At 34.1% G+C, this 22,920-nt stretch overlaps 3 protein-coding genes across 3 annotated transcripts; 1 reads left to right on the plus strand and 2 right to left on the minus strand.

The window, feature by feature from the left end:
• Nucleotides 1-806: 806 nt before the first annotated feature.
• LOC133175775 (gamma-1-syntrophin-like) lies at nt 807-13,522 on the minus strand. Its single transcript, XM_061310888.1, has 14 exons — nt 13,422-13,522; nt 9,492-9,635; nt 8,604-8,762; nt 7,295-7,418; nt 7,027-7,055; nt 6,650-6,762; nt 6,153-6,282; nt 5,948-5,986; nt 5,735-5,851; nt 5,549-5,620; nt 4,990-5,142; nt 2,876-2,968; nt 2,634-2,747; nt 807-1,185 (listed from the first exon to the last, which is right to left on the minus strand). The coding sequence occupies exons 1-14, from the start codon at nt 13,428-13,430 to the stop codon at nt 1,084-1,086; spliced, it is 1,398 nt and encodes a 465-aa protein (XP_061166872.1). The 5' UTR covers nt 13,431-13,522; the 3' UTR covers nt 807-1,083.
• Nucleotides 13,523-13,566: 44 nt separating this feature from the next.
• Nucleotides 13,567-18,044, plus strand: LOC133175877 (EF-hand domain-containing protein 1-like). The gene is made up of 11 exons (XM_061311019.1): nt 13,567-13,722; nt 14,078-14,299; nt 14,422-14,572; nt 14,714-14,850; nt 15,431-15,658; nt 15,879-16,220; nt 16,503-16,643; nt 16,788-17,082; nt 17,255-17,345; nt 17,454-17,646; nt 17,741-18,044. The coding sequence occupies exons 1-11, from the start codon at nt 13,675-13,677 to the stop codon at nt 17,816-17,818; spliced, it is 1,926 nt and encodes a 641-aa protein (XP_061167003.1). The 5' UTR covers nt 13,567-13,674; the 3' UTR covers nt 17,819-18,044.
• A 303-nt stretch (nt 18,045-18,347) lies between these two features.
• Nucleotides 18,348-22,390, minus strand: LOC133175717 (whirlin-like). Its single transcript, XM_061310825.1, has 3 exons — nt 22,294-22,390; nt 18,857-19,006; nt 18,348-18,530 (listed from the first exon to the last, which is right to left on the minus strand). The coding sequence occupies exons 1-3, from the start codon at nt 22,384-22,386 to the stop codon at nt 18,348-18,350; spliced, it is 426 nt and encodes a 141-aa protein (XP_061166809.1). The 5' UTR covers nt 22,387-22,390.
• Between the last annotated feature and the right edge of the window lie 530 nt (nt 22,391-22,920).

The raw sequence follows: 22,920 nt of genomic DNA on the forward strand, positions 1-22,920 counted from the left end.
AAAACTGGTACAGAGAACTATGTATCTTAGTGTAGTCTACTTGTGTGTCAAGTTATACTAAAATCAGACCAAAACTGTTGGAGGAGTAGCATATTGAAAGTATTTCAAGGAAATTTCTATTTTTAGTAACCATGGCAACACCATTCATCGAAATCAAAAACCGATATACAGAATTATGTATCTTAGTGTAATCTACTTGTGTGCCAAGTTATATTGAAAAGAGATCAAAACTGTAGGAGGAGTAGCGTTTTGAATGTATTTCACAGAAATTTCTATTTTTAGTAACCATGGCAACACTGTTCATTGAAAGCAAAAACCGATAAACAGAATTATGTATCTTAGTGTAGTCTACTTGTGTGCCAAGTTATATTGAAATCAGACCAAAACTGTAGGAGGAGTAGTGTTTTGAAAAATTGTTTACAGACGGATGGACAGACAGACGGACGGATGACGGACACCTTACTATCGCATAAGCTCTTCTGGTCTCTGACCAGTAGAGCTAAAAATTAACAAAACGAAAATGAGTTTGAAGTTAATCTCATTAAAAATGAACACATCTGAAAAAAAAATATACTAAAAAAAGAATGGAAGCTGCAACTGGCCATGAAGTAAATTAATATATTAGAATAGAATATGTATTGTTGCACTTTTGCAGCTAAATACAAAATCTTAGATAAAATAAAATATACAAATGTAAAAATTGTAAAATACAATTTATATAAAATATCAATACACATATTAATACAGTTCTTTCACCAATACATGAAAGTTAAAATTGTGTACTTTAGAATAAAGAAACATGTATTAATAAATATGACAAATGTCATTTCAAACTAAACTACTACATGGTTTGATAACAAGCAGTTACTGTGGCATGTGAGATTTTTTGAAAAGGGGACTTAATTTCTGGCATTATACAGTCACATGAAACAGAGAACTGCAACGAAACAAACTCCTCTGCTTAAAAGTAACTACAATGTAGATGATCCTCAGAAAAATATTACAGTTCCATAATTTGTAAATGATAAAGAGCAAAATAGCTGCGTAACCAATTTGCGGTTCTTAGTCGATGTCTCTTTTGATTTAATGGCTCCCTAGAAATAAGGGATCTACTGATGCCAGCTTAGCAGACAGAAAGGCATGGATGCAGTAAAGCAGAGTGTGAAGGCTGGAACACTGGATCTCCTACAAACACAATCCAAACCAGACATTTAACATAGTATGATATGGATACAGTAAAGCAGAGTGTGAAGGCTGGAACATTGGATCTCCTACAAACACAATCCAAACCAGACATTTAACATAAAATGATATGGATAAAATAAAGCAGAGTGTGAAGACTGGAACACTGGATCTCCTACAAACACAATCCAAACCAGACATATAATGTAATATGATATGGATGCAGTAAAGCAAAGTGTGAAGGCTGGAACACTGGATCTCCTACAAACACAATCCAAACCAGACATTTAATGTAATATGATATGGATGCAGTAAAGCAGCGTGTGAAGGCTGGAACACCGGATCTCCTACAAACACATCCAAACCAGACATTTAACATAATATGATATGGATGCAGTAAAGCAGAGTGTGAAGGCTGGAACACCGGATCTCCTACAAACACAATCCAAACCAGACATTTAACATAATATGATGCTTTTATTCAGTCTCTGTAGAGGTTAGTGCTAATCAAAACCTCCCTTTTGGCTATAGTTCCCAAAAAATTATATCTCTGACTCTGTCAAAATGAAAACCTGTGCCTAACAAAAGTACACAGGGTATTATAATATAATAAGTGTTTCAAGCTCCTGACTCTTATAAACATGCAATAGAAGTAAAAAAAAAAAAAAAGAGAGAGAAAGTAAAACACGCTTATAATGGACTTTTGCGAGAAGACTGACTTTTACACTCGACGGCTTACTTTGACATTTAAACATGTGTTATGTACGGAGGTACGGATCTGATATTAGATTAGTAAACCTTGCTTGTGGTCATAGGTATTTTGTTAGGGGCACTTACATAATTTACTGGTATACAATCAACACAAGAAATGATGGGAGGTAGAATAACGTAACTTAAAATACCTTATTTGTGAGGGGCAGTATTTCCTTTCAATCTTATTTTATGAAGGAATCAAACAAGGAAGAAAACCATTCCAGAAGGAAAACTTGGCAGGAGTTGGTCAATGTGGGAAGGCAGGGGGTTTAGTATGGGATGTTTCACGTTCCCCTCCATAGACAACGTAATATGAGCGTTGAAACGCCCAATTATTATCTTTGCATTAACTGTTAAGCTAAATATTTATACCGTAGAAGAGCTGCCGTATATTGTCCCAGTGTAAAAGTAAATCGTCGATTGTAAAAGTCAGCGCTTCTCGCAAAAGTCCAATGAATTGATGCTTACAGTGAAGTGATTTTTATTCCCTTTGGCTTTAAAATGCATTGTGAACTTAATGGATATAACAAATTATGTTTATAACGAAGCATAATTGTTCATCACTGGCTATTTGTTATAAGTGTGTTTTACTGTACAATCATCTACTTTTAAATCTTTGGAAAAAATATTTGAATATCAAAAATGATAATTATGAAAATCAATGATTAAACACAGTTCTAATCCAATTTTGTCCTTACCCTGGTTTCCACATTGTTGGAATTCTCTGCACTATGGAAGTGGAGCCTCAGTTTGGATCTGTTGTCATCGGAGGAGCCTTTGAGTTGGGAGAATTTATAAGTCCACATGTAGCTCTATGTAAATATGTATACATATATTATTAAAACTTTTTTGTTTGCTTGACATTTCACTATGAAGAAAATAAAAAAGCCAGTTACAATTCTAAATTGTTTGGATAAGTTTTTCCACTATCTCTCTATACCTTTAAAGTGTTGTCATACAGAGAAAATCCAGACTCCAGATCTAGTGTCAATCCAGAAAGCTGTCCCCTCCAGGTGCAACCAAAGGTTTTACTCTACAATGACAAATTCACATGTTATTAGAAAATTTCTGTAAACAAGAGATGTTTGTGAAACACTTACCCCCACTCCCAATAATTGGAATTTTTTTAAGTCCAAGGGGCATAACTCTGTCAAAAATTGCTTGATTGTACACGAAACAGAACTTGGCCTAGATATTTTTATGATAAATCTGTATACCAAATTTCATTTCAATATGTGCAACCTCTGCGAAAAAAAAATGAACGGAAACTGCAAATAATTGGAATTTTTCAAAAATTGTTCAATCGTACCCAAAACAGAACTTGACCTAGATTTTCTTATGCTAAATCTGTATACCAAATTTCATTTCAGTATGTGCAACCTCTGCGAAGAAAATGAATGGAAACTGTTGGTGTACTGACAGACAGATTGACGGACCTACCGACTGAACAACAGACAGCAACAAAGCAATATGCCCCCTCTTCTTCCAAGGGGGGGGGGGGCATAAAAACATTTCCATTTATTTTATTTCCATCAATTAAATAATCCATTATGCTGGTTATACTGGTATTGCTTGCTTAACTTTTCAGCTCTCTGTGTAATTCTGATGTGATTTTGTGAATTTAATGAAAGTTTTATGATACATGTATGTAATATTTTTTAACCTTTTCTGGTTACTGCAATGTGTGTGTTTCTAATATTCTGCTGGACAAATTTGTAAGGATGCCTTTCCTTTTGTGATGGTTATTCTAATGTGATTGTGTTAACCTTTCTGCTGGTTTATTACACAAATATAATTATGTTTTAATTCCCTATATTCTAGTTATACATACTGATGTGGTTGTGATTAGCTGCTAGTTATAATGATGTGGTTGTGTTTAGCTGCCAGTTATACTGGTGTGGTTGTGTTTAGCTGCCAGTTATACTGGTGTGATTGTGTTTAGCTGCCAGTTATACTGATGTGTTAGTGTTTAGCTTTATGGTAGTTATACTGGTGTGGTTGTGTCTAGCTGCAAGTTTATAATGATGTGGTTGTGTTTAGCTGCTAATTATACTGGTGTGGTTGTATTCAGCTGCTAGTTATACTAGTGTGGTTTTTGTTTACCTTTATGCTAGTTATACTTGTGTGGTAGTGTTTACCTTTATCTAGTTATACTAAAGTGGATGTGTTTACCTTTATGCTAGTTATACTGGTATGGTTGTGTTTACCTTTATGCTTGTTATACTGGTGTGGTTGTGTTAATCTTTATGCTAGTTATACTGGTGTGGTAGTGTTTACCTTTATGCTAGTTATACTGGTATGGTTGTGTTTACTTTAATGCTTGTTATACTGGTGTGGTTGTGTTTACCTTTATGCTTGTTATACTGGTGTGGTTGTGTTTACTTTAATGCTTGTTACACTGGTGTGGTTGTGTTTACCTTTATGCTAGTTATACTGGTGTGGTTGTGTTAATTTTTTTGCTAGTTATACTGGTATAGTAGTGTTTACCTTTATGCTAGTTATACTGGTGTGGTTGTGTTTACCTTTATGCTAGTTATACTGGTGTGGTTGTGTTTACCTTTATGCTAGTTATACTGATGTGGTTGTGTTTACCTTTATGCTAGATATACTGATGTGGTAGTGTTTAGCTGCTAGTTATACTGATGTAGTAGTGTTTACCTTTATACTAGTTATACTGGTGTGGTTGTGTTTAGCTGTTCGTTATATTAATGTGGTTGTGTTTAGCTGCTAGTTATACTGGTGTGGTTGTGTTTAGCTGCTAGTTATACTGGTGTGGTTGTGTTTAGCTGCTAGTTATACTGGTGTGGTTGTGTTTAGCTGCTAGTTATACTGGTGTGGTTGTGTTTAGCTGCTAGTTATACTGGTGTGGTTGTGTTTCCTTTTATGCTTGTTATACTGGTGTGGTTGGTTTTACCTTTATGCTAGTTATACTGGTGTGGTTGTGTTCACCTTTATGCTTGTTATACTGGTGTGGTTGCTTTTACCTTTACACTAGTTATACTGATGTAGCAGTGTTTACCTTTATGCTAGTCATACTGGTGTGGTAATGTTTACCTTTATGCTAGATATACTGGTGTGGTTGGTTTTGTACCAGGCTTTCTCCAGCTGGAGGAGATCAGAGCGACTCTCTGTGCTCAGGTAAAACTTTTCACCTGTCCCACAGTGTATGGTGCAACAATGCTGGCGATCATCCAAAAGTTCAACATCCTGACAAACAACATTAGATACATTTTTATGTGAATACAGCTATAAAGAGAATCTCATTCAAACATACATGTACAATTGAACTTCGGTATCTTGAACACAGAACCATTTTATCTCCAATACAATGGATATGTCGAGGTGAGTTGGAAGTCCCAACTACTTAATCCTTACATATACATGTATATATAAACCTTGATTTCTCGAATTCTCAGATATCTTTCAGTATTTCTTGCCCCCATTGAGTTCAAGATAACAAGGTCTGACCGTACTTTAGCCTCAAACAAATCCATTTTATAAAAGAATTCATGGTATGTAAAAGTATACACACATTATACAGCAAGCACAAAAGCATCTCTATTTTTTTTTTAAATTAAGAAAAGAAAATTTACTTTTTTTTATATTTTGATACCTTGAGAACTTTAAACATGCACTCATACACTTTGAATACAGTGTCACAGCGTACCCAGTCTCTTGTCTGCATCTAAAAATAATACAAAGGTTTCAATTTACCTCTTTTACAGAAGAGCTGTGTCTTTGTAAGAACTTAGGAATGATGTGTTAAATTCATTCTGTAAAATATACTGAAAGAACTTACTGGAGGAACATCAAACAAACAGATTTCTGTGCCTTTGAGACAGAGAAATTTTGGTTTCCAGGCTTGAAAGTGTCGCATGGGAGAGACCCTTTCCTGGGTCCATGTCATGTGAACAACCTGATAAAAAATAAATGACAATCGCATGTAAGTATTTTTTTTAAATCTATGTTTTATGTATCTAACAATTTAGTGACTGATATTTTCACAACTTACTTGATCTTCTGGGATTAACAGTCTATTGCTCATTTTTATCTGAAATGAAAATATCAAATTCATATTTCCCATCAATTGGCTCTTTGATATTTAAAGAGTGAAAACCAGAACTGTAACTTGAGACACATGCTAAATATTCTCAAACATCCCAGAGCATAAGCATTTTATTCTGTTACAACAAAGCATTGATACAATGTCCCCATACCATATGAGTCAGCAATGCTGAAATATTATTGGTTATTGCTCTTATCCAATCAGCCAATGATCTACTGTCTTCACATTGTACAACTCCTGTTGAAGCAGAATTCACACCAACCACCTCAAAGGCATTAGTTCTGAAAGAATCAACATACTGCAGAGTACAGTCAAATACAACAATGCAAAACCATTTATTAATAAAGATATCTAACAAAATGTACCTTGAACTTTATCTTAATAATTTTGCTCTCTGATGTCAAGTGTTGGTAGCAGAAATCAAGTCAAAATATTTTTTTCTATTCTTAACTTGTAACAATTATTCAGTATTACCATATATGCAGAATTCTTTTCATGTAAAAGTTGAAGATAACAGTGATTAATCTCATAAATCCAGTAAACAAAATGAATCGTGAACAGGGCAAAAACATGGACCCCTGGAACACACAGCAGGTGGGATTAAAGACACCCCAATAACATAATTTCAGTACTTCATGCATATCACACCTGAGTTTGTCTGTTCCTGGGATGAATCTGGACAGGTATGCAAACAGCAAGGGGATAGTGACATAGACTACCCACTGTCGCTCAAGTTCAGGGATGGACGGAGACTGAGAACTCTAAATACAAAGATCATAGGTAAGATGGTGACTTCTCAACTTACAATATAAATGACAATTTAACATAACTATTATCTAATGCAATTTTTTTTTTAAAAAGTTTGTTAACAAGGAAATTTTTGCAAATAATTAATGCTAACTTTAGAAAGAAATAACTTACACATGAATTATTACAGTGATGCATATAAGTATGCAAGAGAGCTCGAACATTAAGAATTATACAACCTTTCCACACAACAAAAGTTCTGTATGTTAAATACTTACTCCTGGAGAGCTTGCACTGCTTTGTGACTCTGAATATGAAAAAGCAAAATTTTTGGAGTATGAATACATGTACAATAAAAATTTCATGAAACATTATGACAAGTTTGAATTATATATGGTACAGCTGGAAATACATACATATAGAATGTAAGTTTCAAATGTTAACAAGCATACTGCACAAAAGTAACACAGATAACAATTTTTTGCATTTTATATAGCAAATATTATGGTACAGGAGCTCAGAAAAAATACAAACTGCTGTACTTACCCCTTTTCAGGAAAAGAGCGGCTGGTTTGAAGTATCTGACGGTCAAAAGAACAGTTTGTCCGGCAGATTTCAGTGTCTCGATGACTGCATCATGTTCCATTTTATCACATTCAATATCATTTATCTAAAACATGTGATGCTTGATTAAAATCTTTTAACAATGAACTTATAACTTAAGACAGAAAACCAAAAACAATTGTTCCTGTGCACTTTTAGTTGGTAACTACACAATCAAAACGCAGTAATCAGGAATCCTGGTTATCAAAGGATGACTGCACTTAAGGACATGCGAAATTTGCGACAAAATAAACTTTCAAAACAAGCATTTTTCTTTTCATTGCAAGAATGGTCAACATCCAGTCTACAACTTTATCTAATTACGTTTAATAAAAGTGTGTATTTACGAAGTTCGAATCTGTTTTCAAAGGCAGGGGTTATCACAATTTCTTAAATCTCCTTTCGATAATGAGGACACCCACTTTTTTACTGACATTAGACATAGTCAGCGCATGTTTGTCTATTGTTCTACGTTTAACAGTAGTTGTATATTTGCATAAATAATTATGTGTCAAAAGGAGATTAATAGACAAACATGTGCTCATAGTTAAAAAGAGAAAAAACTGCTTCTTCTTACATTCGCTCTCTGTGTTGTAACCAAGGATTGTGACATGTTGAATATTATAATTCACCACGTGATTTCTTACCTCAGGTAACTTTGTGAATACTAAATTCCATCACATGACTTGTAAGGTAGCATGTTTTATGCTAACTAGGCCATTATGTTCAAACACAATAAGTCATCTGGCATTGATATAAAATCTGCTTTAATTACATTGACGTGCTCTTATTGTTAATTTCGTTTTGAAACCTTTGTCAGAAGTGTATTTGTGCCATACAGAATAGAGAGGGAGATTGGAAAGAGTGATCATGTTTTTTTTCCAAACATATCATTGTTATTTATCAAGTCTAATTTTAGACCCATTCTTACAATGTTAGCTCCACCTCTCATGCATATCTAATGTTCAATCAAGGGCAGGTTAGTGTAAATTCACTATATTTGGAAAGCAGTAAGGACAAAAAACATTGAATCATTTTATTGTATCACAGTCTAAAATCATTTTAAGATTTAAATTCGGTTCCAAATTGACAGGATTCTTTCATAAACATACAAAAGTGAAATAAGGTTTAGATATAAAAGCAACAGAAGCAACCAAAAAAGACCCAAAAACAGGCGTTAAGTGCAGTCATCCTTTGTAAAAAAAGTTTTTACTTTTGATAATAAATTTCTTGTAGCTAATTAAAAGTATACCTTTAAAATAGCATCTCCAATCAGTAGTTTGCCAGAATTTGAAGCTGGAAGATTGGGGGGCATTTTTGATATGAAGACGGGAAGGCCGCAATCTGCACCTCCCTTAAGTCCAAGTCCTAACCCTCCAGAGTTGTCTCTAACCAGGCACACATCACGGATCTGTTGAAATTCTCATCATTCAGTACATTGAAATAAACCATATATACTTGCCTATGTCAGATTTTTGGGAATTAAATTTTGGTCAACACTCTATGTTCAACTTACAAGGTGAGTTCTAGAAACATCGCTTTTTTTCAACAGGAAGAAGAATAGGTAATTCTGAAACAACTCTAATGATAATCATCTAATAGTATAAAGGTCAAAACTTAATCTTAAGAATCTTTTAATGCTAAGGTTACCATATGCATAATTAAGTAGAAGTGCTTACAAATTTTATTGATCTTATTTTTGTTTAAACTTGTAACAAAATCAAATAAAAATCAAATATCATTGTCATTATACCCCTAAACATACAGTGTACTTTGAAACACAGGTATAAATATAATAGAATATTCATTTGAAATTTGCAACAGATTCTATCAAAAAAATGTACTGACTTATAAGAAGGTCCATGGCAAATTCCTCCAAAATAATCTGAACCAAATAAAAAACTACTTATAGGCATAAATTGACTTACATGCAAGTACATGTATATATGGTAGCTATAGATGACGTTATCATGGAATTGTAAGTCAAGTTCAAGACTGGAGTAAACTGAGAGAGAAAAAATGCTTTAAGATATATGATATAGTTCTAATAGCAAAATAATGTTGGGGACACTATACCATTAATTACCTCATAACATAGATAATTAAAATTGTTCTTATGTGTTGTGTTCTGTACAGTTACCTGGTTTAGCATCTCATCATTTCCATTGCTGTCAGTTGATACTATTTCCTCCCTCAGGACACTCAGCGTGTCTGTTGTTAAGACAAGCTTTGCTGTTCTGGGTTTTCCTATGGAGTCAATGATGGTTACCAAACCAGTCTTCTCCTGTTCAAGAAATCAATTACGGTAATCAGAAGAGTTTTAGTTTCAAGCAGATTCAAAATTCACTTTAATGTGATTTTTTAATGTTTTTTTTTTGTTTGTTTGTTTGTTTTGTTTTGTTTTTTTAAACATTCATTTTTCTTCCTTGTTTGTTTGTTTTTGTCTTTTATTATTAATCTAAGCTTATGGAAAGAAGGGTTAACAGGTATGTTAACCTTGGCAATAACTTTTGAATGGTTGGTGCTAGGGCTTTCATATTTCAATTATGCAATTCTTGTGACAAGACCTTTCCTTTGATACCAATATTTTTGACCTCATGACCTCTAGCTTGGAGTATGACCTACTTTTGAATAACTTTAAACTTTGTCATATTTTCTGAATGGTTGGTGCTAGGGCTTTCATATTTCATGTGTATTCTTCGCAACCTTTCTTTGGGCTACCAACATTTTTGAACTCTTGACCTTAGAGTTTGACCTTCAGAAGAGTTCAACAGGTCTGGTACAATCACTACATTTAGTTATGTAGCTTGAATTACCTATAAGTTTAATTTATTTAGCAACTCAACATAGCTTTATTTAGCTACAACATCATACTTACCATAGGCACTCCCCAGCTTAATTGTTAAAAAATATATATCTACTATAACATAACAAGGCATGAAACTAGCCTCCATGTTAGATTCCACTTAGGGGCACTTTCTGACTAATAGCGAGAATTTCTCGCCCAAGTCGGACTTTTCTCAGACATCGGAGACTGTCATTTATTGAAATAAAATCAAATCAGGTTGAACCTTGCAGTACGTTCATCGCATTCACGCATTTTCTAACATTTTCATGCAAACCAGGTCTCCTCGGCCCGGCACGTCGATTTACCCAAATGGAACCCAAATGGACACAAATGGACCCAAATGGAAACACAAATGGACCCAAATGGAAATCAAATGGACCTAAATGGAATATTAAATATATATCATCATAATATCAAGTTGTTACTTATTTAAAATGATGAAAATAATGAACTTAAAATGGAGAATATTAATTATTCATTTCTAATATTGTATTTTAAAATACGAATTAATTTTCTATAGTATTCTATACACCGGCAAAATTATTGGGGGGGGGGGGGGATAGTGCTCCTCTCGCGTGCCCCCCCCCCCCCCCCCCCCCCCCAAGAGGTGGATTTGACCGGGGGAAGGGGTGGGGTAAAATGTTTAGTAAATAAATATAATAAAATAAAGCAGATATTTGCAGAAGTAAGTTCTGCACGAAAATTTTGAGATATATTGGAAGAAAAGGAACTATACACAGGAAAAAGACTTGGCTTTTTTTTGGGGGGGGATTCAATGATGGTGCAGAAAAACAGAATAATACAATTCAGAGGACGACAATTTGATTCTAAAGAGGGGGGGGGGGCGGTATTTTTTTCAAAATGTTTATTTACATGTCATTGAAGGATAGATTTTTTACTTCCAAGATGATTTAGGACAGTTTTTTTTTTTTCTACTACACCAAAAAAATGTGGGTAGGAAAAAATAAAGAAAAAATGAGAAAATTAGAGTGTGCGGGGAGTGGAGGAAGGGGGGTTACCATCACTCAAAGTCAAATAATTTATTTTCTTCCTAGTGGAAAATAGATTTTTTTCCAACATTTTCAAGGACAGATTTTTTTTTCTTCTCCAAAATCTGCCAGCACCTATCAGAATCAAATAGTTGTCCCCTCAGAATTACGCATCACGAATTGAATCCTTTACTGTAGTTGTGACTTGTCATGTGCAAATTCACACTTTATAATCTTGCACATGAAGCAATTAATAGTTTAGCACTTTGTGTATATGTTTGTGTTTATATGTGGTTGTTGCAGTGAAATCAGTGTGGGGCGGGGCTCAGGAACTTCATAGTAATGACATATACATAGTAAACTAGCCTATTAAATGACTCTTAATCTAGCTGTCTTTGCATTTGTTAACTGGACTGAAGCTGGTTTTCGGTCAAAAGTAATGCCATACATGCTATCATTCTCAGTGGAACTCTGTAATAAAATCAACAAAGAGTGAGCTGATGAAGTTAGTCTCAGCTTTTTAAATATTAACAGTGATGTGAACATGCCAAAATATATATGTTTAGAAATAATTGCCCTTACAAAATATTTAAAACATCCAAACCACTTATATAATATTTTAGTGAAAATTTTGAACTTATTATTAAACTTTAGACTGTCCCATTTTATTATAGTATATCTGTATGAATCCATCTATTAGAAATAAGTCCCGCTATCAGGATAACATATACATGTACTTGTATATTTATTTATTTTGCAATAAAAGTAATACTTATAATACTTTACATGTATGTAAGTAACACACTTTACCAGTTTACAGAGACGAATCCGGGATTTCAGGGGGGGGGGGGGGGTCAAAAAGATTAAGTGGCAATAGAAACTCATAATACTTGTAGTTAAAATTAGTACCAGGGGTACTAAAGCATATATAATCCATTGGCAATGCTGACTTATAGACTAACCGGTTGACAATATATTTTCATAAGTTCAAGTACTAGTATCTGCAAGACTTCTTTTTATCAATAGAAGTAATAAAAGTGCAAAGAAAAATCGTGCCCCCTCCTTTCATCCCTATAATTTTGCCAATACACGAATATGCTAATACTATGCAATAGAAAACAAACCTATCTTACGATTGTCCTCCTTCAATAGGCCTAATATTTTTTCTTGTCAAAGAATATGGTGTTCGGTTGACCCCCCCCCCCCCCCCCAAGTACACACACACACACACTGAAACAGCTTCTGATTGGCCTGAAAATGTATATAAAATTTTGCAAGGTCCTTTGATGTAAAATTATATCTATTTCACGGTACATTCGTTCCTTATGAAAAACAACGTTAGCTTTCCATGAGATGCACTTTGAAGGTAAACGATGATCGAATTATCTGTACCCCCATAAACCTTCAAGTTCCGGCCGAGGAGACCTGGTTTGCATGAAAATGTTAGTAAACGCGTGAATGCGACGAACGTACTGCAAGGTTCAACCTGATTTGATTTTATTTCAATAAATGACAGTCTGATGTCTGAGAAAAGTCCAACTTGGGCGAGAAATTCTCGCTATTAGTCAGAAAGTGCCACTAAGCGGAATCTAACATGGAGGCTAGTTTCATGCCTTGTTATGTTTATAGTATAGTAGAAGTATATTTTTTAACAATTAAGCTGGGGAGTGCCTATGATACTTACATGTATTTCTTAAATGAGCGTTTTTTTCATATCAATAGAAAAAACAGTTCTGACGTTTTCCTGGCACGTAAAATATCAAAATTGTAAAAAAGCCAGGAAAACGTCAGATATTTCGGACTACAGTGCATCAAACATGACGAATGTGACAATGTCCATTTTTTATTTGCTAAAAATGCTCTTTGAAGATATGGGTATGATTTAGTAGCTAAATAAAGCTAATTCGAGTGGCTAAATAAAGCTGCACGTGCATGTATTTTATTCAATTAAGCGACGTAGTTAAATGTATATTGTAGAGGACCCGTCTACACCAATTCAAGAGGATATAAACAACATTGCCCTGAAAATTACTGCTCGATTAGTGAAACAAACCTTTTTGAGAATGCATTATGTGCTTTTACCCCACTCCTAGATCTGTACTGAACAAGGGTGTTTGGAAAAAATATTTTATTTACGAGGAAATTCGAGCTAATCAACCATTGCATCCTTCCAAATTATTTCTTATTGTTGTTTTTCACATTAGTCACAAGCATATACTTAATGTATACTTACTTCGTTCATTATGAAGCAATCCCTTCATTCATTTACTTTTGAAATGTCTAAATATAATCAATAATATTGAGTCGATAAAAAATTTACAATTAGAAACTCTTCTCTATTGAAGGTAAATTTGGACGTCATGTGGAGATCTCGGGATTTCACGCGTTGGTTCTGTTTGGTTAGCAACCACGCTGTAACTATTGTATGGGTGAACTGTGTTGTTGGGATACACACGACAGATAAACTGAAGGGATAGAAACACACAATGGAGGGCCTGCCGTTTCTTCCAGGGAATTCCTTCAGAGACCCAACTGTAAGTAACTTTACAAACGAGTGAATTTGTTTGTAAAATCATATATAATAATTTTAATGCAAAGATATATAGCCAGGTTAAAAATCATTGTTCTGCAGCACATATATTAGTTATATACATCAGACATAGTCTAGTGAGCAGACTTTTAGGAAATGAAGTACATATATAATATTTTCTTCTGTATTCCAGTCTTAGCACAATATAATCATCGAATTCGATATCAAATTTACTGTATTTTTTTATTGGAGTCTATAAGAGACGTACATATACTAATTGCAATTTTATTTCATATGAATTCTTAACAATTATTAATCTATTAAAAATATTTTTTTTAAATACTTTGTTATACCTACAGCAAAATAAGTTTCATAGGAGCCATTCCTTGAACTATAAAAATGGCTATTCCATCCCCACACTGCCAACCTCAGGTATTGGTGGTCAACCCATCATGTACAACCAACTGAATGATCAAGAACTTGATGAATTAGCCAACTTCAATCCAACTCTTACCTATGGACAGGCCAAACAAGCTCCACCTGAGGATTTTGTGCCAGCACACAAAGCATGGGACAAAAAGGTAATGGATCTAATATCAATGATATTAAGATTTTTTTCTGAAACTGGTTGATTATTATTTGAATTAATTTTTGCATGTACACAATACATAATAAACTTTTTTTTGTTGTATTTTCACCACAGGTTCTGAGGTTTAATGCTTACTTTAAGCAAACTGTACATGAATCACCAGCAGAATATTACAGAGTGAGACCAGTTGATATTTATTATTATCTGGAAGATGACAGCATCTCCGTTGTGGAGCCTCATGTTGAAAACAGTGGGATGCCACAAGGTAGATTGTTTAATTAATTCTTGCTTAGCTTCATAAAAATGAGGAGTTATACGAATGCTAAAGCTGTTCTCAAAATTTATGCTGTATTTTTTTGGCAATATTAAAATCGGAACTTAATGATTATATGATGCTCTTATTCAGGAAAACTCATCAAGAGACAGAGACTTCCAAAGAATGACCAGGGAGACAACTGGCACTGGAAAGATCTTAACAACGGCACCAATGCCACCTTCTATGGAAAGGTTTTCCACATTGTAAATTGTGACAAATTCACACAGGTATACACACCTTTTTTTAAATTCCTAATGTGTTTTAACAAACAAATTTTGTGTTATTTCATGGTCATTTAATTAATGTTACCTCTATGTAGGCATAATGATAAATGTAACAATATTATACAATTATGGACTCTTTCGGTGGTGAATATGGTTTGTTATTCACCAGAAAAATATCAATATTGACCGAGGCGAACTTTCATTTACGAACTTCTGTCGTAGAAAAAAAAATGTCCAGATCACAAGTTATAACTTCCGTGTTTTCCTTTAACTGTTTATAAGAGATCAAAATGTTTAGAAAATAGCAATAGGCTTGGCTAATGTTTTTTCCTGCTCAGATACACAGCTGGCTCCGGCCGTTGCAACCATTGTTTACAACGTTGTTTGAGGTGTTGATTGTGACGTCACAATGCCGCTGCACGCGCACCGACCCTCCGGTGAATACGGCTTCAAAACCAGTGAATATGTAGTATTATGAACCGTTTGCGTTTGTATAGATTATATAGGGACTTGTTTTACAATATATTCATGTATATGCATAAAACCTATCTATAAATATTTACTGTTAAACTTTAATTCCCAGGATTTCCTTGAGAGTGAAGGATTGGTTGTGAACCCCTCCGAGGATATGCCATCAGACCCCTACATTGAGAAAAGAAAGGATGCAGCTGCTCTTCGAACCTACCAAACTCCATCTGCTTTTGATAAGACGAAGCAGTTCTTGGAAATGGACCGAAAAGTGCTACGATTCTATTGTGTTTGGGATGATAGAGATAACATGTTTGGAGAAATGCGTCCATATGTCATTCATGTAAGTTTCACATAATCAAATTTTTTTTCATTTAGATTGTACCACAATACAGCAACATGATACAAATATTGACTGGGGTTGAGGGCAACATTGATTATATTACCCCCCAAGGGATGAAATTGCCCAACACATTTATGCTGAATGTCAGCACGGTTTTTGGTGATAACACAAGGGATGAGAATTTCTGTTTTTCTGATCCTTATACATGTTATGTTTTCAGTATTATCTGGTGGATGACACTCTGGAAGTCCGAGAAGTCCATACAGCCAATGACGGAAGAGATCCATTCCCAGTCCTCATCGGGAGACACAAGGTTCCCAAAAATAGATATGAAGTAGAATCCTCCTTCCCCGCAGTAGTGATGGAGTTATCAGATAATGAAATCAAAGAATATTACACACCTAAAGACTTCAAAATAGGAGCAACTGTTCCTATCTATGGGCGAAAATTCCTCATTTATGATTGTGATAACTTTACAAAAGCCTTCTACTACCATCACTTTGGACAGACAGAATTCAATTCCCTAGATGTCAAAGAGAAATTAAAGGATTTGCCCAAAATGGTAAGTTTATATATCAAAATTCTCTATCTAAAGAAAAAAAATATGCAAGCACAATGGTATTTAAAATAGTTTATAAAATTTGTTGTATGGTTTTAACCTCACTCCATACATAGTTTTTAGAAGGGACAATTCTTTAATTTGAAAATTTTCTAAAACACATGATGGCATAAATAGTTTTATTTTTGAGAGTTTCTTACATCATTGTCAATCTTCATATATAATTTAAAGTTTTAAATGGATAATCTTAAAGTTTTAAATGGATAATCTTTTAATTCTGTGCAGGAAATTCCTCCCTACAATCACTTTGGCTCCCTGGAAGACTCCCTACAGTCCTGTTTGTCACTGATACCACAGCCTCCCAAGAAAGACTTCATCAAGATGTTAGAGAATGACCACAAAGTTCTTAGATTTGAAGCAGTCATGGTATGTTCTACTGTTTTGACCTTTCTCATCATGCTCTTTACTGAAATAAGATTGCATGACTCCCTCTTTCATGTTTTTACATGTGGACATTTCCAACCGCAACAAAATGACAGTGAATGACTAACAATACATGAATGTTTTTAGGATTCTGTCCGACCGGAGGATAATGGAAGAAGGTTCATCATTTCCTACAGATTGGCTGATGACATGATGACAATTTATGAGCCTCCCGTCAGGAACTCAGGAATTATTGGAGGAAAATTCCTGGAGAGAACCAGAGTGGCTAAGCCCAACTCAGCCCCCGATCAGCCCACTTTCTATGGTCCTCAGGACTTCTACATTGGTGCTGTAATTGATGTTTTCAAACATCGCTTTGTTATCACAGGCGCTGATGAATATGTGCTGAAATACATGGAGGACCACAAATCTCAGTTCCCAGGTAACAATGCATAACTATTTAATATATTGAAAATGAAAAAAAAACCCACACACTTCTTAGATACTATTTCCATGCTAAAACAATTATTGCTATCATTTTGTTTAAAATTGAAAATTTTAATTTTACATTCTGTAATTTTTATGAAATATATGGGTTTTTTTTTTTTTGGCAGAAAGCACCATCCAAACCCTAAGGGATTACTTGGGTCAGTCCAGAGCTCAAAAAGAAATGATCAAAGGAGGCCCCATGAAAGTTAGGAGAAGGTATGTTTAATAATGCATTATTGTATATGCATACTGATAAAGTTACCTCCATTAACAAGTATTTGAAATGTTGAGATTTAAAATATGACCTGATTTTGTGTTTTACAGCGCAGGAGATTTGGATATCTTAGTGAAACAAGTTCGAGCTCAATTAAAGAAAATTGCCATCACAGACAAAACGCGTGTTGATGAAATGTTCCTCAGATACAACAAGGATCGTAGCGGGTACATTGATGCAGACAACATGAGAAACCTATGTCGTAGTTTACAATTACCAGTAGATGATGATGTCATAGGAGCTGTAAGTAATCAATTTTTGCCTTAAGAATAATTTTTTTTTAATTTGTAACTGTAATTGCGTATCCACTAACTGAGATTTTTATTCTCTTTCTTAGCTTATCGCACAGTGCACATCTGATCCTGAAGGAAAAATCAGCTTAGAAGACTTCAGACGATTTGTAGAAAGTTCATGAAGAGATATCTGTTTATTAACCCTATTACTGTGATATGTGACTAGGGAATCTTTCTTTCGTTGCAATACAGATATGGATTCTGTCCCAAAACCAATCTGCAGTTTATATGTACATACTGTTAGGATATTTTTACAAATCAGGATTTAAAATGTACACTTGTCTTGCTACACCAAGGAAGAACCAGAAAGTTGAGACATTTACTGTTTTTAACCTTTTTGTTACCAAAAGTGACAGTCACCAGAAGGGGAGACAAAACCTATTTCTCTCATCATATAAAATAATTGTAAAATATTGATGTGAATATTAAATTATTAAAAATTGAAAAATTACAGGATTTGTATTGTTTTTTTTTGGGGGGGGGGGGGCTGGAAAAATACATACAAAATATTCAAACTTATGTCAGTGTGAATAAGTTTTGATTTTTATTAATAATAAATTCTCCATCCCTTTGAAATGCTAAACTTATGAAGTTCACTACGAAATTTATCCTTATATATACGCTTCTTAGCGGGAAATAGGAGTTTGGGATTTATGTTTTCTTAGAGTCCATGGTTACAAGAAGATTCAAACAGTTTGTGGAGGGGTCTTGGAAGGCGTCAGCAATAATCCTTACTGCCTCACGGTGGTCCACACCACAGAGGGTCTGATCATTCACCTCTAAAATCGTGTGTCCACATTTCAGACCTCCCGACTCAAACGCTGATCCTCCGTGCTAAAAGCAAAGAGTATGTTTTAGATTTTGCATATAGAAAAAAAAATCCAGAATTTGCAGTTACTTTTAATGCCCCTCCCACGTCTCACATGGCTTTACAAAATTCAGAAATGTTTTGGAAATGCAATTCTGACATAATTCATCTTCAAAAAGTCAAGAAATTGCGTTTATTTGAAAGACGCAATCACAACCTCTTAACCTTCAGAAAATAATATGACATAAGCTATTGGGTTTATTGTAAAATACATGCATTTCACTTAATTAGTTAAAACATTGTCTGAATAGGTCTTTATGTTCATTATATAATTTCCAAATAAACTTGGTACCTGAATACTTATGACTTTTGGAATTGGTTGCCTAGTGTTAAGTCCTCCTTCTATAGCAACACCAAGTGTAGGCTTTGTCTTGTAAATAATGACAATATTCATAGAAATGTCTCCATATTTCTTTTTTGCACTGGCCAACAGTGTTTCCTCCTAAAAATGAACAATTCTGATAACAATGCTCGTTACAAAATGAATTTTGCAGTATATTTTACCTCAGTGAAGACACAGGTGCTTGGGGACGGACCCCCTCCCCCGCGTTCCGTACCCCAAGGGTTCTTCGACTTTTTTAAAATATAAAATTGTTTTCTTTGACACATTCACGAAGTTTACAACTGAAAAATCCAGAATTTAACTTAAAACTAACCGTCTTTTATAAAAATTCACACTCTCTGATTTAAAAGAGAACAAGTTCGTGAATGTGTCAAAGAAAACTATTTTATATTTTAAAAAGTCGAAGAACCCTTGGGGGGGGGGGGGGGGGGGGTCCCGTCTCCAAGCACCTGTGGGTGAAGAGTTTTTTTTACGTTTCAAGTTTTTAAAGTTTTAAGGTTGATAAGCACTGAATATGACGTCATCTCATCAAGCCCTAAGCTAGAAATTTGTTTATCCCTTTTATTTATGCTCAATTTGTTGTCTTCTTAAAAATGTCAGAATCACCATTTTAATTTACTGTATACGATTTCGCTCTCTTATTTTAAGCTGTGCTAAAAATGACATGTATTTCTTTTGTATAGGCCTCTTATGTTAGTATTTCAAAAAATAAATTCATTACCGGTCTAAAATTAAAGATTGTGATGAAATAAATTCTAATTTTAAAAGAGGGAGTTTCAGAAAATTGTTTTTTTTTCTGTAAAAAAAAAAAAAGAAAGAAAAAAAAAAGAAAAAAGAAAAAAAAAAAAAGAAAATCGGCCCAAGAACTTGAAAACGTCATTTATTGACTCCCATTGGCCCCGAGGGTGAAAATGAAAATTCTGTAACCTTATTGCAAATCTGCTGGACACCTCTAATCATCTTGCAAAAGATGAGATGTCTACACTGTGTTTAAATTGATGCGGAGTTCTAGGAAGGTCATTTTTTGACTCCCAATTAACCCCCAGGATGAAAATGAAAATTCCGTAACCTTATTGACACCATCTGCAGGATACCCCCAATCATCTTGCAAAAATTGAGATGTCTTTTGTGTAAAATGTAAGAGGAGTTCTGGAAATCAGGTCTTTGAAGGAAAAAAAAGTCGTTTTTCGACCCCCGTTTACTATATTGCACATCTACAGAACACCACGTACACCTATCATCTTCAAAACGATGATTTGTTAACTGCGTAAATTGCAAGAGGAGTTCTGAGAACTCTGAAGACTGAGATCAAAAGTGAGCTCGTCTAAGCGTTATGGCCCCGGAGCCTGGGTTTTGAGGAAAAAACGTCATTTTTCGACCCTCATTTGGTCGTAAGGATGAAAATGAAAACTCTGAAACTTTATTGCATATCTAAATGACACCACCTATCATATTCCAAAAGATAACGTACAGCTGAAAGTAAAGGTGAGTTTGAGGAAGAAGAAAGAGTGACAGAAGGACGGACAGACCAGAATAAAAACAATATACCCGAACTTTCTTTGGAGGGTGCGGGTATAAATAGGCAAATTTTGATTGTTGCCTATCGCAAATTTGAGTAAAAATTTGAGGGCATAAAAGAAAAACTGTAGATGTACTATTCTGTATTGAGAAGTTGACAGCTCGTTATCTCTGATCCTCTTGGTAATTAAAACCAGCCAACTTCTCAATAAAGAATGTAAATGTACATGTACTAGTATATAGTGGGGGGTTTATCATGTAAAAAAAACCCTTTATTAATTATTTTGTTTTCTTAAACTGAGTTTGATTTTTATCAAATATTTTCCATAGGTCGAGTCTTTATTGTTTTGGAACGCTTAATTAGTTCTTAGACCACAAAACTTCTCGATTTCTGGAAAATTTTTTATATAAACTGGAACTCAGTTTAAGAAAATAAATGGACTAAAGGAATCATATTTTGATATGATAACCTACTAGCCATCTTGCGGATTTTATTTAAGAAATAAAATATTTCATGAAGGAAAGGAGGAAGAAGAGAAAGAACAAGGTAATTGCGAGTTTTTTTTTTTTTTGGTTTTGTTTGTTTGTTTTTTTTTTTTTACAATAATTACTACATGTGTATATACTAAGCAAATGTGAAATTAATTTCGGACCATCCGACCAATACAAATACCTCTGCAAAACAAATTTTTAACCAGTGTAACACATATTTATGGATAACACATATAATTATATACCCTCTTTTATTTTTTTTTAAATTGATAACTTTAATCTTGTTTGTAAGCCTTCGACTGGATCTTATAATATTTATTTTTTTTTCTTTGTCACTGTATGTATTGAAATACCACGACTTATTTGGAAAGGGGAAAAATCTAGCGCTTACATCGGCGGATTTATTGGGGGTTGGGGTTGGTGGTACAGATGAAACCCTAACTTTGTTCAATTTTTTAATCTGTCTCATATGTATAATCCTTTTCTAACTCATGAAAATCCTGGACCTGTCCTTAAAAATAATAATAAAATATTGTACCTACATGCGCGAATCTAGAAAGCGTGGAGGGGGAGGGGTGTTCCGAATCCTGACGGGATTCAATATTATTAAGTTTCTATGTAAAAATAACGAAAAAATAACCCCTTACCCCCTTCCCCCAAGGAAACACGGATCCCTCTTAAAATGGAAAGATCGATGCATTTGAAAAAGATTGACCAAGAAAAGTGTCTACATTACCACTACCACCCCGTCCCCAACGAAATAGGTTTTCAGGTTTGGGCAGTTGTTTTGTTTTGCTTTGTTGTTCTCTTCTTTTCTTTCTTTCTTTTTTTTTGATAGAGTTTATGTGGAACACCCCAACTCCACTCCCGGAAAAAAATTCCTATATACGCGCCTGACCTTCCTGTTAAACTCATAATTTATATTATATAAATTTTGTAGTTTATACTATCGAACTCTTGTTGAAAGGTTTTATTTTTCTAATACACATATGGTGCTAGAATTTCCATCGGTCCTTTTTAAAAAGTTGTGAACACCATTTATTTTGCTGTTTAACTTTTATTTCATGGTAACTCTAACAGACATATACTCAGTAATTTGACAGGGATGCAACAAGGACATTTTCGTGAGGTGACTACGGGGTATATCCTTCTCCATCCTCCTACATGTACCCCCTGCTCCCCATTCACTCTCCCTATTTTCATACACTCAAAGTCATCCTGTACGTTGACGTTACAAATGCCTAAAATGCCGTTTAAATGCAAAATAATTTGAATTCTTCACAAATCAAATACCATCAATTTGTATAATGAAGTGAATTTTTTTACGTTCCATCTCTCTTCAACAACAAAAAAATTAAAACTATTATTTAACCCACCTTTTCTTTTGCTTCAATGATAGCTAAATCCACGAAGGAAAGGTAAGAAGGGCGAGGGATCTTTATAGGCGTGATATCTAAACATCCATCCATTGTTACATGTAAAAATATTGATCAAAATTTGCTAAGTAGTAGGCTTATATATATGAGAAAATCGTTACCGTAGTAACAATTTTCAGATACACAAGAATATAATCAATAACCTCTTTTCATACAGTGCCACAAAAGTTGTAATTTTTGACATACATATATGTACAATGTATTTATGCTTTACAAGTTCATACTTAAAACATGACGTATGATCATAAAACCAATGAACCATTTTTAGGTTTGCAATAAAAAAATCTAAATGCTGCTAATGATTTATACAATATCTATCAAAACAATTAAATTGTAAAGACGTAATCTTTTTACAAGTATATACCTGGAATGATACTCGTTAATATTTAAAACCTTAGAAACACCCGTCAGATAATTTGTGAATAGTAATCTATTTTTCGATATCATGTTTGCACTGGTTATTTTTCACCCCCCCCCCCCCCTTATTTATTTGCTTTTACTTGTGTTTTTGTACTTTTTTGACAGATAGGAAACAAAACATCACAACATATTTTCAACATAGAATTA

The sequence above is a fragment of the Saccostrea echinata genome, unplaced genomic scaffold (genome assembly GCF_033153115.1).
Source record: "Saccostrea echinata isolate AGI-Se365-2 ecotype Australia unplaced genomic scaffold, CSIRO_AGI_Sech_v1 ptg000064l, whole genome shotgun sequence".
Lineage (NCBI taxonomy): Eukaryota > Metazoa > Mollusca > Bivalvia > Ostreida > Ostreidae > Saccostrea > Saccostrea echinata.